At 56.8% G+C, this 14260-nt stretch overlaps 9 protein-coding genes across 9 annotated transcripts; 4 read left to right on the forward strand and 5 right to left on the reverse strand.

Annotated features, from left to right (window-relative positions):
* Positions 1-185: 185 nt before the first annotated feature.
* On the forward strand, positions 186-1596 carry FA10DRAFT_259878 (WD40 repeat-like protein; the record flags this gene model as incomplete). Its single annotated transcript, XM_025519991.1, has 2 exons — positions 186-876; positions 941-1596. The coding sequence occupies 2 exons, from the start codon at positions 186-188 to the stop codon at positions 1594-1596; spliced, it is 1347 nt and encodes a 448-aa protein (XP_025377126.1).
* Positions 1597-1863: 267 nt separating this feature from the next.
* Positions 1864-2431, reverse strand: FA10DRAFT_285647 (hypothetical protein; the record flags this gene model as incomplete). Its single annotated transcript, XM_025524010.1, has 2 exons — positions 1864-2234; positions 2335-2431. 2 exons carry the CDS (start codon positions 2429-2431, stop codon positions 1864-1866), a joined length of 468 nt encoding a protein of 155 aa, XP_025377127.1.
* Positions 2432-3155: 724 nt separating this feature from the next.
* On the reverse strand, positions 3156-4087 carry FA10DRAFT_266465 (putative RPS29B-ribosomal protein S29.e.B). Its single transcript, XM_025521499.1, has 3 exons — positions 3554-4087; positions 3254-3353; positions 3156-3188 (listed from the first exon to the last, which is right to left on the reverse strand). Exons 1-3 carry the CDS (start codon positions 3613-3615, stop codon positions 3180-3182), a joined length of 171 nt encoding a protein of 56 aa, XP_025377128.1. The 5' UTR covers positions 3616-4087; the 3' UTR covers positions 3156-3179.
* FA10DRAFT_266466 (hypothetical protein) lies at positions 3298-4088 on the forward strand. Its single transcript, XM_025521500.1, has one exon. The coding sequence runs from the start codon at positions 3700-3702 to the stop codon at positions 3916-3918; it is 219 nt and encodes a 72-aa protein (XP_025377129.1). The 5' UTR covers positions 3298-3699; the 3' UTR covers positions 3919-4088.
* A 372-nt stretch (positions 4089-4460) lies between these two features.
* On the reverse strand, positions 4461-5584 carry FA10DRAFT_285649 (flavonol reductase; the record flags this gene model as incomplete). The annotated part of the gene is made up of 2 exons (XM_025524011.1): positions 4461-5448; positions 5520-5584. 2 exons carry the CDS (start codon positions 5582-5584, stop codon positions 4461-4463), a joined length of 1053 nt encoding a protein of 350 aa, XP_025377130.1.
* A 464-nt stretch (positions 5585-6048) lies between these two features.
* FA10DRAFT_285650 (Thioesterase/thiol ester dehydrase-isomerase) lies at positions 6049-7058 on the reverse strand (the record flags this gene model as incomplete). The annotated part of the gene is made up of 6 exons (XM_025524012.1): positions 6049-6128; positions 6210-6336; positions 6409-6421; positions 6495-6667; positions 6759-6785; positions 6852-7058. 6 exons carry the CDS (start codon positions 7056-7058, stop codon positions 6049-6051), a joined length of 627 nt encoding a protein of 208 aa, XP_025377131.1.
* A 233-nt stretch (positions 7059-7291) lies between these two features.
* FA10DRAFT_266468 (Nucleotidyltransferase) lies at positions 7292-9648 on the reverse strand. Its single transcript, XM_025521501.1, has 7 exons — positions 9341-9648; positions 9110-9276; positions 7961-9038; positions 7861-7906; positions 7603-7804; positions 7462-7529; positions 7292-7401 (listed from the first exon to the last, which is right to left on the reverse strand). The coding sequence occupies exons 1-7, from the start codon at positions 9519-9521 to the stop codon at positions 7344-7346; spliced, it is 1800 nt and encodes a 599-aa protein (XP_025377132.1). The 5' UTR covers positions 9522-9648; the 3' UTR covers positions 7292-7343.
* A 14-nt stretch (positions 9649-9662) lies between these two features.
* FA10DRAFT_266469 (putative dihydrolipoamide acetyltransferase component of pyruvate dehydrogenase complex mitochondrial precursor) lies at positions 9663-11619 on the forward strand. The gene is made up of 5 exons (XM_025521502.1): positions 9663-9880; positions 9946-10094; positions 10157-10219; positions 10284-11461; positions 11543-11619. Exons 1-5 carry the CDS (start codon positions 9793-9795, stop codon positions 11553-11555), a joined length of 1491 nt encoding a protein of 496 aa, XP_025377133.1. The 5' UTR covers positions 9663-9792; the 3' UTR covers positions 11556-11619.
* A 2011-nt stretch (positions 11620-13630) lies between these two features.
* FA10DRAFT_285653 (hypothetical protein) lies at positions 13631-14060 on the forward strand (the record flags this gene model as incomplete). The annotated part of the gene is made up of 2 exons (XM_025524013.1): positions 13631-13699; positions 13848-14060. 2 exons carry the CDS (start codon positions 13631-13633, stop codon positions 14058-14060), a joined length of 282 nt encoding a protein of 93 aa, XP_025377134.1.
* Between the last annotated feature and the right edge of the window lie 200 nt (positions 14061-14260).

Genomic DNA, 14260 nt, shown 5'->3' on the forward strand with positions numbered 1-14260 from the left:
AAAAATTTGGACAAGAATTTTCGGCTTTCGGGAATTAGTGGATTGAAATGGACGAGGCCACGCGAATGGCCACAGAGGGCCAGCGACAGCGAGGGATCGTCGCGCTCTCCCTCTCTCTCTCTCTCCCTCACTGTCTCCACACGTTCAGGGTAGACTGATATCGTCCTCTGAGCACAGCTTCGACAATGGCCTCGCAGGTGCACCAGCTCTCTCTGGGCCCCATCACGGCGCATGCCTTCAACGCGGACCGGTCCAAGGTGGCCGTGTGCCCCAACACCAACGAGGTGCAGATCTACGACTCCACCCACGCCGGCTGGGTCCTGACGCACACGCTCAAGGAGCACGACAAGCTCGTCACGTCCATCGACTGGGCGCCCCAGAGTAACCGCATCGTGACGTGCAGCCAGGATCGCAACGCATACGTGTGGACGCTGGGCCAGGATGCCCTCGTGCCCAGCAAGCAGGTCTGGAAGCCGACGCTCGTCCTCCTCCGCCTGAATCGAGCCGCGACGTTCGTCCGATGGAGCCCCAACGAGGACAAATTTGCCGTCGCGAGTGGTGCGCGCATCATCAGTATCTGCTCCTTTGAGTCGGACAACGACTGGTGGGTGGCCAAGCACATCAAGCGGCCCCTGCGCTCCACTGTCCTTTCGCTCGACTGGCACCCCAACAACGTCCTCCTCGCCGCTGGATCGGCCGACATGCGCGCCCGCGTCTTTTCGGCCTTTATCAAGGGCATCGACGAGCGCCCCCCGCCCAGCGTGTGGGGCGAACGACTGCCGTTTGGTACCGTCTGCGGAGAGTACGCCACGCCTGCGGGAGGTTGGGTGCATGGTGTCGCCTTCAGCCCTAGCGGCGATGCCCTTGCTTTTGTCGGTGGGTGCTTCCTTTCTCTGAATCTCATGGCTTTTCCTCATGCTCATATGACTTTATCACGCAGGCCACGACTCTTCGCTGACGGTCGTCTATCCGTCGGGGCCCGAGCAGCCGCCGCATGCGATTCATGTCCTGCGCAGCCCCACGCTGCCCTACGTGGCCCTCGACTGGATCACCGAGACGAGCCTCGTGGCCGGCGGTCACGACTGCCAGCCGGTCCTCTTCGAGGGCGACGTGAACGGCGGATGGCGGATCAGCAAGACGCTCGATGTGGGCGGAAGCGCTGCGACAAAGGCCGCGCCGCCGCCCCCACCGCCCAAGGCGCCTGGCCTGAGCAGCGGCGGACCACCCGGCGTCGGAAGACTGAACAACGAGGCATTCAACCGCTTCAAGAGCGCAGACGCACGTGGATCCTCCTCGGCCCCTTCGTCGGGCCTTGGCAATGCCCCGCCTTCGCCTGGCGGTGCTGGGGCTGGCAACGGATCGATTGCGAGCCACTTGGGCGCCGTCGCTGGCGCCAGCGTCGGTGCAGACGGCGAGCTCCACACGACGCACCAGAACACCATCACGAGCATCCGCACCTACGAGGGAAGCCGCGAGGACGTCAAGAGTGTCAGCACGAGCGGCGTCGATGGCCGGCTGTGCGTCTTTGAAATCAAGGGCAAGGGTGCTGGCATCGGCGGCATCCAAAAGGGCCTCGCCAGCATGCGAGTCGCCTAGTCGCTTAGCAGCCGGGAGGGGTGGATGAGGCTCGGATTTTATAGAGCGTCTTTGGTCGAGCGCTTTCGCAGTCAGGGTTTGAATCTATCTTTTATTGACATCAATTTGTGTACGAGAGAGCAGCGGAGAAGGGCAGATCATCATGGGAATCGTGCAACATGAGTGTCAAACGATACAGTGAGGAACAGGGAGGACAAGTGCACGATCGAAAGGTGGACAAGGGAGATATCAAATGGCAAGGAAAAAAGGCGTCAAGGGTGAGGTAGATTACTCCTTCTGGTACGATGGCGGCGGCTGCGACGGCGGTGCGTAGGGCGACTCGGCCGCGGGGGGAGGACCGGGAGGAGGAGCGTAATTTGTGTTGCCGGTGTTTGCCTGTGGCGGGTAGCCATACGAGGCGTTGTTGGCACCACCCTGCATCGTCTCTCCGCCTGGTTGCGAGCCGTAGTAGTACGGCTGCTCGGGTTGCTGGGCCGTGTATGGGTTGCCCGTGTATGGAGTACCGTAGGCGGCCTGGTTTGGGCCCGGGCCAGAATAGCCGTAGGCCTGCGTCGAGTTCTGGACACGCTGTCGGCGTCGGCGGCCGAGGCAGAGGACGATGGCGATGACGATGAGGATTGCGGCAGCGATTGCGATACCTTTATGTAGCAGTGTATTATCTTGTCAGCTTTTATCTCACTGCATTGCATCGCATCGCATATGTAGACGACTGGAAGCGAAGAAAGAAGAAAGACTCACCGACACCGGCGCGCGCGCCATTGCTAAAACCGCTGCAAGTGTAATAGTTGCCATAGCGGTCCTCACAGAGGTCGCGCTTCGCAAATGCGTGCATCATCCTCGACGGAGACGACAAGATCGGAGACGGCGCCATTGTGTGCGGATGAGGATCGTGCGAGCGAGCGAGCGAGCGAGAGGCAGCTTTATACGACGAATTTGCGTGCGTTAGTCGCGTTGCCACTTCGACCTTGATGCAGAGGTTCGCGTAGGGGCAGCTCAGCGAAAGAAGCAAGCAATGGGCTTTTCGCCGTGGAAGTGTGGTGCTGGATGCTTGTCTACCGTTCGGTGGACGATGGCGATAGTGTAAAACGAAGAGACGAGAGTGAATGGGACAGGGTCAGAAAGAGAGGCAACCGAGCGATTGTGCCCAGAAAATGCAAGATCCTTGGCTCTTCCGTGGAGTCGAATCAACGAAAGCGGCCTCAAATGACGTACGATTATATCCGATTACAAACGCGACCTCGTGATAATACAATTGCGTCGACAGAAAAGGCTGTGCCATTGACTGCGCGAGACGACGCCCACGCCATCCACTAGCTAGACAGAGACAAAAGAGATACCGAGAGAAAGGGGTAGTTCTCAGCAAGTGAAAAGCAATCAGTAAACTGGTAGCAAGCATCAGATCATGTGAATGTCGAGATAGATTGTGTGAGACGAGACTATAGTGACAGTAGGGCATGCTCTTGACAGTTTTTTGTTGAAGTAGGTAGGTAAGGGCCTCCTTTCTCCGACAGGGTCCACCCCTCGACGAGGCCACGCGCAAGCATGTCCAACGAGCGCGCGGAAGGAGTGCGCCGTGAGGACGTTTAGCGCATCTGCAGAGGTGGAAGAAAGTCAACGGCTGAACGAGTAAGGCTTCAAAGCTCAAAAGTAGACCAACCTTGACAAAGCCGATGGCGTCCGCCTTCTCGCGGAAGCACTGGCGGCAGATGTCGAGGCCGTACTTGCGGATGATACCACCACCGTTGCCGCAGACACGGCTGTAGGTAGAGCATAGCATGTCAGTATTGGTGTTCTCATCGATCCAAATTTCTCGATTGCGGCGCCCATCGATTTCCTCTCGCGCCTTTCCGTGAGTGATCTATGGTATCTTTCGCAGGTACCCTGCCCCGTCTTCGTTCTTGCGTTCGTCCAGCCCCAACAAGTCGTCCACGTCCGCACTTGTTCTAAAGAAACTCACCACAGGCGCCCTCCCTTGGCGTGCTTGCGAGAGTGCGAGAACCAAATGTTGTCGTGAGCCATGTTGTGTTATGGACTGTACGATAACGTCGTTAGTGACTGCTTCCGAACTAGTGTGTACTGGTTCATTCCTTCCTCTTTCCCATTATGTGTCCCGTCCTTTCCTTCCGGATTGCGTCCCTCCTCTCTCTCATCATGGTCTTGGACCCTCGCATAGTCCATTCCCGTCAGAAATCCTCCTACCCATCTTGCAGAGCGAGTCATAATAGACACACTGCTACAGAGAGCATGGACGATTCCACTTCCGTCGTGCCCATGTCCTGTTGCAATCACCATCGCCTGCCTGTTTCACCAGCACCCTTTTGATACATCGCTATATCGCCCTCGCGTCTTCACTAAGTCTCTACTCCCATGCCTGGTTCCGCCATCCGCGTCTCTGCTGTTCCACCCTCTGCGAACACTCCGCTTCCCGCTGTATCGATAACAAGCCAATCGGACATGAATGCTCACCTTTGGGGGGGTTTTGACGAGAGGGCGGAAGGTGCGTGAGATATCTGCGTGAGTCGGCCTGTCCTTCAGCTAGGTTTGACGAATCTCCTCGGCCGGGAGGACGCGCCAGGCCGCAGCAAAACGTGGAATATTTTCTCGAATTCTTTTTTTTTTAGATCTGGATGACTAGCACATTAGTCACTCCTTCCACTTCGGTCATTTGTTTTAGTCATCTCCAGCTTATCTTTTGTGGCTTCCAAGTGGAGCGGTGATCCCAGTGCAGACCTCGTGCTCCTGTCATTCAACCAGCAGTAATCGGGTGGCCATGATCAACGTGTGCACAACTTAAAAGGGCCATCTAATTTCTTTCTATGTCTATATTATTACTGGGTCTACGTCCTGGCATGCCCTGTTCACGATCAAGCCTTGCCGGCAGCGCGGTCGTCGTAGAGCTGGCGAATGGCATCGGTAAAGGTCTCGTCGTGGCCTCTGAACTTGATGCCAAGCTCCTTTTGCGCCTTTGTTGTGTCAATCTTGAACACGGCCGGGTCGTCCTTCTTGCTCGAGCCAGGCGTTCCCTTTGTCGCCTTGCACTCGTCTGGGAACTTGGCATGGGCGAGGTCGAGGATCGACTGGTTGTCGTAGTTGCCGCCCGAGACGCCAACGCGGCCCTGGATGTTCTTCTCCATGGCCAAGACGTGTGCCTCGCCGAGGTCTCGCACGTCGACAAAGAGGGGGAAGCCCGTCGGCGGGATTTCCTTGTCCCACTGTCCACTGACAAGCTTCCAGACCTGGCCAGCACTCTCGCCGAGGTTGTCGAGCTTGTCCAGCGGCTGGATCGCAGGCCCCATGACCATGGGCGGGTTCAGCGCCGCAAAGTGCATCTTGCCCTCAAGGTTGTGCTCCTTCTGGTAGTCGAACGCGGCCTTTTCGGCAAGCTTCTTGCTGGCACTGTAGGCAAAGGCGGGAATATCCGTCGTCCGTGCCTGTTCGAAAGTACAATTGTTCCAGTCTGCCTCGGTGTAAACCTTGCCGTTGAAGGGCAGCTTGGGATCGTCGAGCGACAGGACGGCAGCAAAGCTGCTGGTAATGACAAGGTTCTTGATGGTGCCAGCATTGTGGGCAGCCTTGACGACGTTGAGCGTTCCGTCGATGGCAGGCTTGAGGTAGGTCTCCTCGGGGTCGCCGCCACCGAGGTGGAACGGGCTGGCGGTATGCAGGACGGCTTCGACGTCTTTAAGTGCCTCTGAGAAGTCGCTTGTGGCGACATCCTCGATGATGGTGAAGGTGAGCTTGCCATCCTTGACGTACTTCTCAAAGTGGGACAGCTTCGCAAACCCGTCAGCCTTGGCCTGCGATCGCACGGTACCTCGAACAGAGTAGCCCTTCTGGAGAAGCGAAAGGGCGCTGTAGACAGGGAGATGACCACGGTCAGTATCAGCCTCTATCGCTTCTCTTTCATTTCAGGAAAGACTCACACCCAGGCGGCCACGTAGCCAGTGATGCCTGTGACGAGGACGGGCTTGCTGGTGGCAATCGACATGTCTGTGGTGAAGGGGATTGATGTGAAAGGGTAAAGGGGATCGCGGACGGGAAAACCAAGGCCGTTCCTTTATACGCCTGGAATTTCCATCACGGTGGCTGCAAATCTTGGGTCCGGGTGGAGGCCGGCCGTCTGAAAAGTTCGAAGATAGTGAGTCGTGTCCCGTGGAGGACATCCTAGGGTTTTAGGGTTTTATGGGTGCACGCTACCGTGGAGGTCCACCTCGCAGCAGAACCACCTTTCAGGAGCCAATTTCGCACTCGAAGAGGCTCGCTGGTCGCCAAAGTGGCTTCTTGTTCTGTTGTTGATGCATAGAGCAATTTGGGTCTTGGCCCACCCGGCTTACTTTCGCCACGAGCCCACACCTGACAGTGCTCCCCACACCACTTCGCACCACTTTTACCTATGCTATTGATTGCGAGTGGAACGCTCTCATCTGGAGATACCTTAGAGACATGGTCTGTTCACGCAGAAGGCGCGCCCGCTGCCTTCTCGAGAGCGTGGCGGAAATCAGGTGGAATGGGTGCCTTTTTGAGCGTCCGGTCTGTGCACATAGGAAAAGGGTCAGATTTCTCTGCTAGACTCCTGCATGGAGAGGAATGAGGGTAAAGCTTCCGGCACTTACAGTCGTATGTGACATTGATCTGCTCGCCCGTCGCGACAATGGCGCCCTGCGCGACGGAGTAGAGGCCCGACTGGAGCGAAAAGCGATCGTCTCCCAGGGGCACTACGGGACGGCTTCCGACAAGGAGCTGCTCCAAATGAAGATCAGAGCCATCAGTCGTCGTCTCAAAACTCTTTGCTGATGTAGCCTCGCTACTCACCGTATCCGGATACCTGCGAGCGCATTGGAAGTACAACAAATCAGCTCCGGATACCTCTCTGAAGCGGTGTGCGCCGCGAGACTCACACGACGGGCCTCTTGTATCTGACGTTGATCGAATGCAGAATGAAGCTCATGCCCTTGCCACGGAGCATATCGGCTTGGCGCTCTGGAGGCAGGTCCAGAGCAATCTTTTCGGCGAAGCGCATCCTGGCCGACTCGATGAACCTGACAAAGTGGACGTTGTTGACGTGCTGGAACTGTGTGACTCAACACGCGCGTACGCAGATACCGACTCTTCAGTACTGTGTGCTTGCAAAACGCCAAGTGGAAAGAGGCATGTGAGCTCACCTGATCGTGGTCTCCCCAGCAGATGACCTGGTCGAAGAGTGAGAGTCAGCCTGCCGGCCGGACACGTACTGGCAGGCGGGGCGCGCGACTCACCTGGGTCCACAGACTCGGTGCGTGGTAGCCCAGCCGCACCATTTCTGCCTTGGCATCAACGAGGCGCTGCGCCGTCTCCTCGTCCCCAAGCTGGCCCAGGGCATTGCTGCTCCTGGCGGGCGCAGACGTACTCATCGCAGCCTGCCCTGTCCGCACGGTGCTCATGACACTGGGCCATTGCCGAGGTGCCAGCCTCGCTGCTCTCATTGTCGCTTCCATCTCGCGTCTTGGCCCTAGATGCCGAGCGTGATCGGTGGGAGCGGAAGTGGAAGTAGCAAGTGTAGAGACACTAGTAATGGAAAGAGGGCGGAGGGAAAGAAGAAAACGCGCCCCCCCCCCGCCTTTGGTCCCGTCGTCGACTAGATCCGCGTCGGCCCGTGCGCCGGCTTCGCTGCCGGATTTCCCGGTTGCAGTGGAAGGAAAGCGATGGCAATGAGATGGGGCAAAAAGACAAAGTACACTGTTGCTGTAGAGGGGTTGGTGGTATATACACTATGCGTCACAATTGCGCAGCTCTGGGGGCATGTATGGGATCTCGAGTACAGAGAAGCTGGAGGAGGTCATGGGTCAGAGCTTGGAATTGTGCTCGAGCAGGATCGAAGGCACTCACATGTCTTCTTCGCGCGTTGTCTCCAGGGTCGTCTTGTCGTTGTTGGAGGTCAGGCCTGTGGAGTGAAACTAATTGAAGATAGATACGAAAAAGTCAGCATCTGCGAGCAGTTGGAGGAAAGGCAATCGAGGGCATACGAACGGTGTAGCCGCGGCTCTGAGCGATCCGTCGGAGATCGCGCTCGAATTGGCGACTGCCCGTCCAACCCAACACTGCCGCTCCGTAGGTCTTGAGCGGCGAGAAGATGATGTCTACCCTTCGATAGTGGCTTCGAGGGACCGTGTCCGATCTGGGAGGCAGCACAACGACCTCGGCAATATCAAGCCTACTAAAGACTCGCTCGCTGGAAGGAGGCGTCTTTAGATATTGTTCGACACTATTCTCGGTTTACTTGCTCACTATTTGTCCGACGGCGTGGTAACATTGATGATATGAGTGACGTACGCTGTTATTGGCTCTCGTCAGCCGACTGTCGAGGCAGTGTGTGAGGGAGACCCACCCTTCTTCTTGAGCGCCCGCAGCAGCTCCTCCATGGCCGTCAACTGCGACCGAGTCGAAGGCGAGGTGTCGGCAAAGACGATGTCGACGTCGTTTGACTGGGGCTTGCCCCTGCGAAAACCACCGCAGATGGTATACACAGCATCTGGCAGGATCGCCTTGAGCTCCTGGTGGATGTAGCGGGCAATCTCTTCGACTTCTGGACGCGGAATCTTGGTGCGCAGGTCGGGCAGGATGCGCAGGCATTCTTCGACGTGCAGATGGGTGCCCATGCTGCCTCCCATACGCAACACGTCGTCCATGGTTCGACAGCCCTCGCTATAGTACTCGCGAGCCTTCTTGGGACCAATACCATAGAGCTCTGTGAACTGGCTCATGATTTGAAAGGACGTGTCCCTGCGAATCTCGTCGACCTCTGCAATCGAACCATTGGTGTAATACTGCTTGATGAGCTTGACAATCTTTGGGCCAACACCCTTCAGGCTAGCCGCCAGGCTGGGGTTGGGTGCGATGGAACGCGGGTAGGACTTCACTGCAGAGATTGCCCGCCCGTATGCGGTTGCATTGACCTCTTGGCCACCAGTCAACGTCCGCTGAAGTCGAAGAGTCTCGAGCTGGTCAACGAGGCCCTGGTTGTGCAACGACTTGAGCGGCGAAGGCCTCATGCACGCATACTCTGAGTTGCACCAGGATGGTCCAGCCGTCTTCGGCTGATTTGCAGTCCCAATGACCTGCTCGTTCCCAAGACTTCCCTCTCGACTGCTCGAATCACCTGCGACAGCGGCGCTGTCGCTGTTGCTATCACGACGCTTGCGTTTGCTCTCTCGCTCACGGCCCCGTGATGGTGATGCCGAGCTAGGGCGTTCGGGGGAGCTGACCTCTGTTGACGATCCTTCTTCTGGCGGTGCAGGTTCGGTGACGTTTTCTGTGGCCTTTGTCTCATGCTCGAGGGCCTTAAGGGTCTCTGGAGGCGAGGGCTCCTTGGGTGATATGACGAGGTAGTCTGCATACGGAAGCATGATGCCAGCTCTCTGCGAGTCATCGAGCCAGGTGTGGTGTACGACTGGTACTTTGCGTTGCTGTAGGGCAGCTTTCAGCATTACAGTCCCGAATAGGCTGCTAGATCTGCATCGCAAGAGGCGGTTCTCACTTCGGCATCGGCGTCGATGAATTTCTGTGCTCGCTTGGCGGATCGGGTGCCCGTCAAGATCAAGTTGGCGAAGCGTAGCGAGGCGTTCATTCCGCCGAGCGACGAGATTGCCGCACGAATGCGATCCACATCAATTTGCTCGAGCTTGTCCTTGATAATGAAGATGCCTTGGGAAAACGCGTTAAATGTTGTTGTCTTCTCAGAGACATGGACCTAGATGGGTCGACTCACGGGTGGAGCTGCTGAGGATCCTGCCCTTCTGTCGAGGCCCGCCTTCTTCAGACGAGGGGGCAATGAAGTCATCGCGTCGGGATGCAGTCTTACTCTTCGGACTGGTGGAAAACGATGACGTCGTCGTCGTCTGAACGACCTGGCTATTCCTACTCAGCCGCCGCCTCGAGGGCGAGGACATGGTGTTGTCATCCGGCCTGGTCCACCAGGATGAGGGGGGACGTGCGAGCAATATTTTGCCTCGGACTTTACGATCCACGTGGCTCTTCAGCCCCAATCTATGGCGCGCCCGCCCAGCGAAAACTTTGAGACGAAAGCCAGACTCTCCGAGAAGAAAGAAACCCTCTCTTCCCTCCTTTCTCCCACCCAAGTTGCGATTCGACGCCAAGCGGGCAGCCAGCAGCGCCGATCTTTCCTTCTTCTGGCCGTTGTCGTTGCAGACAAGAGGAATGATGCAGCCCTTCCGTCTCGCCCACCGCGGCCTTGGCCCCATGGCGCGGCAAGCCCCGGCCAGTGCGCTCCGACATAATGCGCTCCGAGGTAGGTTCTGCTCTAGACCGGTCTTGTACCTTTTGGCAGCCTGCTCAAGCCCATCCCTACGACAGCTTCGGCATTTCACTCTTCGAGCAACAGATTGGCGCTCCAAAAGTTCATGATGCCAGCCATGAGTCCGACGATGACAGAGGGCGGCATCGCAGCTTGGAAGAAGCAACCTGGTGATACCTTTTCGGCCGGCGATGTCCTTCTCGAGATTGTGCGTTGTCACCTTTCGTAGTATTTGGCGAACTCATTCACTGACAGTCACTTTCAATACAGGAAACGGACAAGGCCACGATGGACGTTGAGGCGCAGGACGACGGTATCATGGCCAAGATCATTGTGAGCTCCATATATGCGCTATCTTCTCAAACCCCACTCCAGACTGCTGATCCCAATTCATCAGGTCGAGGACGGCGCAAAGAACGTGCCCGTCAACTCGGCTATTGCCATCATTGGCGAAGAGGGAGACGACATCTCGGGTGCCGATGCCCTGGCTGCTGAGGCAGAGAAGGAAGGCCCGCCCAAGCAGGCTGAACCAGAGGCGCCCAAGCACGAAGAGACACCAGAGCCTCCCAAGGAGCAGGAGTCCAAGCCCGAGGAGTCAAAGAAGGAAGAGTCGAGCGCCAAGCAGGAGGAGGCGCCCTCGCGAGCCTCTGGCGAACGCGTGTTTGCCAGCCCACTTGCTCGCAGGCTTGCCCAGGAGAAGGGCATCCCCCTCGGCCAGGTCAAGGGCTCGGGCCCCAACGGACGCATCGTCAAAGCCGACATTGACAGCTACAAGGCGCCCGCCGGCCAAAGTGCTGCTCCTAGCGCTGGTGCCGGCGCTCCCGCGCCTTCGGCTGCCAAGTCGGCACCGGCACCTTCCGGCGCGTCGTACGAGGACATTCCTGTGTCCTCAATGCGTCGCACCATTGCCGGTCGCTTGACCGAGTCCAAGCAGCAGCTGCCCCACTACTACGTCTCGATCGACGTCGAGATGGACAAGGTCCTACGCCTGCGCCAGGTCTTCAACGAGGCATCGGAGAAGAAGGCCGGCGGCGATGCGCAAAAGGCAAAGGAGGCCAAGCTGAGCGTGGGTGACTTTATCACAAAGGCTGCCGCCGTGGCGCTGCGAGAGGTTCCCGAGGTGAACGCAGCATGGTACGGCGAATTTATCCGACAGTACCACACCGCCGACATTTCCATTGCCGTGGCCACGCCCACGGGCCTGATCACGCCCATCGTCAAGGACGTCGGAGGAAGTGGCTTGACGACGATCAGCGCCTCGACTAAGTCGCTCGCCTCTAAGGCCAGGGCAGGAAAGCTCAAGCCGGAAGAGTACCAGGGCGGCAGCTTCACCATCTCCAACATGGGCATGTTCGGCATCACTCACTTCACCGCCATCATCAACCCGCCGCAGAGCGCGATCCTGGCCATTGGCGGAACCGAGCCCAGGATGGTCGTCGATGAGGCCGAGGAGAAGGGTTGGAGAAAGGCCATGGTGATGCAGGCCACCATCAGCGCCGACCACCGGATCGTCGATGGCGCAACGGCGGCCAGGTGGATGAAGGCATTCAAGGATGCCCTCGAGAACCCCTTGAGGTAGGTTCATCTCTGCTCATCTCGTCAAACTCACTTGAATAAGATTGGCTGACGTCGACCTTGATTTCCCTCCCTGCGCAGCTTCATGCTATAGATTCGTCCTTTTTCCCTTTCTTTCCTCATGACTCAATGTAACAAATGAATGGCCAACTCAGCAGGACCGTATCACCCTTCGCTTTTGCAAGATGCTTCCCTTTTTGCCTCGTCCTTCTTTTGAAGCTGAAGACTTGAAAGCACGTGTGGCAGCGGTCAGAAAGGACCGGAAGCCAGCCCGTTCAGTGGAAAGATGCGGTCTGAGTCCAGCCCGCACCTACTGAGCGGACTGGTGCCGCTCTTCCGTCGCGTGAGCGGAAGTCGTTCCACAAATTCCGTGCCTCCTAACTAAGCAGATGCTCCCCTTTTTCTCATCGCAGCATGGAGTGCGATCAGTGAAAGACTTCAGAGCTTCATCTGTACAGGGCGGTCCACTTCTTTCTTTCCAATATCTGCCCGTCGTCGCCACAGCCCAGTTTAACCGTCTGCGGGCTTCTTTTACCCAGCGTCTTCCTCTCCAAGATTTTAGGAGCATCCACACCGGCCTTGCCTGATGTCGATGCCGTGTTCATATCCGATGCCGATGCCTGCGCTGCCTCCACCACCCACATGGCCTATCTAGCTGCTTTCGTTCTTCACGAGCTTATGCACCGTTCCGGCCAGATTCCCCCTTCTCACAGGAACGGAAGAAGGACGGAGGGTCTCACTTGTCGGTGGGGCAAGGACATAGGGCTTTTCGCTAGTCGCTCTTTCTTGCATCACTGCTCCAGGCAGATGACCCACCGTCCTCTAGGGCAACGGTCGGCCAAGTGTATATTGGAGAGACTAAATTGAGGATGCCTTCTGCGCTAGAGTAGAGAGAAGCCACTTTATCCCATGATATGGAGCTAGGGCCAATTTATCAAAGATCATATGGACGATTTCCTCCGGAGAACTCCACATCACTGTACTGTACTATACTACCTCCTGCTACTACCCGCTTGCCTGAACGCGGAACTCCTGGGGACCTGGATTTATGGCGAAACTAGATCGCAACGGTCCTATCGCGTCTCTTTTCGCTTGGTGTTCGCAACGTGAAAGGAAGATCGGCCCTCGGGGGTTCAGCAACGTGGGCTTCGGGAAGACGGAATGGAAGTCGGAGTCAGGCGTCGGAGCTCACTCCCGTGCCCCTCCCGATGATAGTCATGCATGCTTGCTTGCTTCTGCTGGTCCAGAACAAATCCCCTTCAATGGGTTCACGTGGGTCGGGTTCAGAGGGTTATTATCTTGGGATTCCCGGCTCGATCCTCTGTTCCTCGTTTGTGGCTTGATGGGGCTAGCCGCAAGGGGGGAACATGCGCAAAACAATCATTCGATGTAGGAACGGGCCGGCAGACACCTAGCCTGCTGCTGGTGTCCTGCCAGCGGGATCGAGCGAGGTTCGATCATCTCCCTCTTCGAGAGAAAGATTTACTGTTTAAGTTTGTAATGACGAGTCACCTCTGGAGAGGAAAGTGGCAGTTGAGCAGTACTAGTGGCCGATTGCCAGAACAGAGTAAAAAAAAAAGAGAAAAGCGGGCTAAGTTGGCTCGCCCGTAAATTAAATTCTTCCTCTATTGTTTCTTGTACCAAAAAAGCAATAAAGGTCAGGAGACTGATATGATGCCCTCCGGCACCATCGCTGAAGCTATCCCTCTTTCTTAGGTTCCAAGCAGGGCAGGGCAAGGGGCTGCTTTCCTTGGCCGAAGCTTGCGTGCATTAGCGGCCTTCGTCCAGAAGCAGGCACCCGGCCTGAGTGCGTTTCCTGATAGAGCAGGGGCCTCGATAAAGCCGGACTGTATCACTATTATTCTATGAGGCAGGGCTGGCCTTCGGCAAGACCCCCTTGGGTCCGGTGCTGTGTTTTGATTGCACGTAGAAATTCGTTCCCGTATTTGCCCCCCTTTTCTTTTCCAATACAAGAAATGACACAATAATTCGTAATCTCTGGCCAAGCCCTTGACTCTGAGGTGGGGTTTCCTCAAGGCACGCAAACACGGCTGGCTGGTTTCTTGGCTTATTGCTGCTACTCTGTATATATGTGACGCAAGCGTCCCCTCCTCTTTTCATCATCCACTTTCTCTCCCAACCCATTTCCACCTATCTCGGATCATCGCGATGAAGGTTTCTATCGCCCTTTTCGCCCTTGCTGTTGCGACGCTCACGGTCGCCAACCCCCTCCCTGAGGTGCGTAGAATTTCGTCGCAGCGCTGTGCATGCGTGTGGTTTTAGGGGGCCAAAAGGTGTTTGTCACGTTGTACAGAGGGGGAGGACGAGGGTGGCGCGCGGCTGTACAGTGATGAAGCCATTGTAGTTGACACCAGGACTTCAACAGAAGGCGCAGGCCGCTCAGGCAAACTACGGCAAAGCGAGTTACATTCGTCGTGAATCGGCGCAGGCTGCCAAGGCCGAGTATGGAATCGGCAATGGCAACAAGTACTTCAAGCGCGACAACACCGACGCTGGCCGCCCCGTCATGTACAGGAGGAAGGAGGCCTCGGCCGCATCCGCGGATACATTCATCGGGGGGGGAGGAAACTACAATTGAGCGGCTTCTTCCGACATCGGTCTTCATGAGCGAGCATTAGCTAGGATCTGAAGCTGGACACTCTCAAACTATCCTGGACGGAGTCCTTTTTTTCTTCTTGCTCGGACAAAACCATCCTATCTTCAGCTACTTTACCCTCGGCCCGTACCACCGTTCTCTCCCAGTTGTATTGTCACTATCTCAGGGGCTTTAGGCTCCTA

Source organism: Acaromyces ingoldii (genome assembly GCF_003144295.1).
Source record: "Acaromyces ingoldii strain MCA 4198 unplaced genomic scaffold FA10scaffold_3, whole genome shotgun sequence".
In the NCBI taxonomy this organism is placed as follows: Eukaryota; Fungi; Basidiomycota; class Exobasidiomycetes; order Exobasidiales; family Cryptobasidiaceae; genus Acaromyces; species Acaromyces ingoldii.

Bases quoted from the DNA above. Each gene is read 5' to 3' on its own strand.
- FA10DRAFT_266466 (XM_025521500.1), top strand. From the start codon at position 3,700: ATGTGTCCCGTCCTTTCCTTCCGGATTGCGTCCCTCCTCTCTCTCATC.
- FA10DRAFT_266469 (XM_025521502.1), top strand. From the start codon at position 9,793: ATGCAGCCCTTCCGTCTCGCCCACCGCGGCCTTGGCCCCATGGCGCGG. The intron at 9,881-9,945 runs GTAGGTTCTGCT...TCCCTACGACAG, and splicing joins CCGACATAATGCGCTCCGAG to CTTCGGCATTTCACTCTTCG. The intron at 10,095-10,156 runs GTGCGTTGTCAC...CTTTCAATACAG, and splicing joins GCGATGTCCTTCTCGAGATT to GAAACGGACAAGGCCACGAT.
- FA10DRAFT_266465 (XM_025521499.1), bottom strand. From the start codon at position 3,615: ATGGCTCACGACAACATTTGGTTCTCGCACTCTCGCAAGCACGCCAAG. The intron at 3,354-3,553 runs GTGAGTTTCTTT...CTCTACCTACAG, and splicing joins GCCAAGGGAGGGCGCCTGTG to CCGTGTCTGCGGCAACGGTG.
- FA10DRAFT_266468 (XM_025521501.1), bottom strand. From the start codon at position 9,521: ATGTCCTCGCCCTCGAGGCGGCGGCTGAGTAGGAATAGCCAGGTCGTT. The intron at 9,277-9,340 runs GTGAGTCGACCC...CGTTTTCCCAAG, and splicing joins GATCCTCAGCAGCTCCACCC to GCATCTTCATTATCAAGGAC. The intron at 9,039-9,109 runs GTGAGAACCGCC...GCTGCCCTACAG, and splicing joins TCATCGACGCCGATGCCGAA to CAACGCAAAGTACCAGTCGT.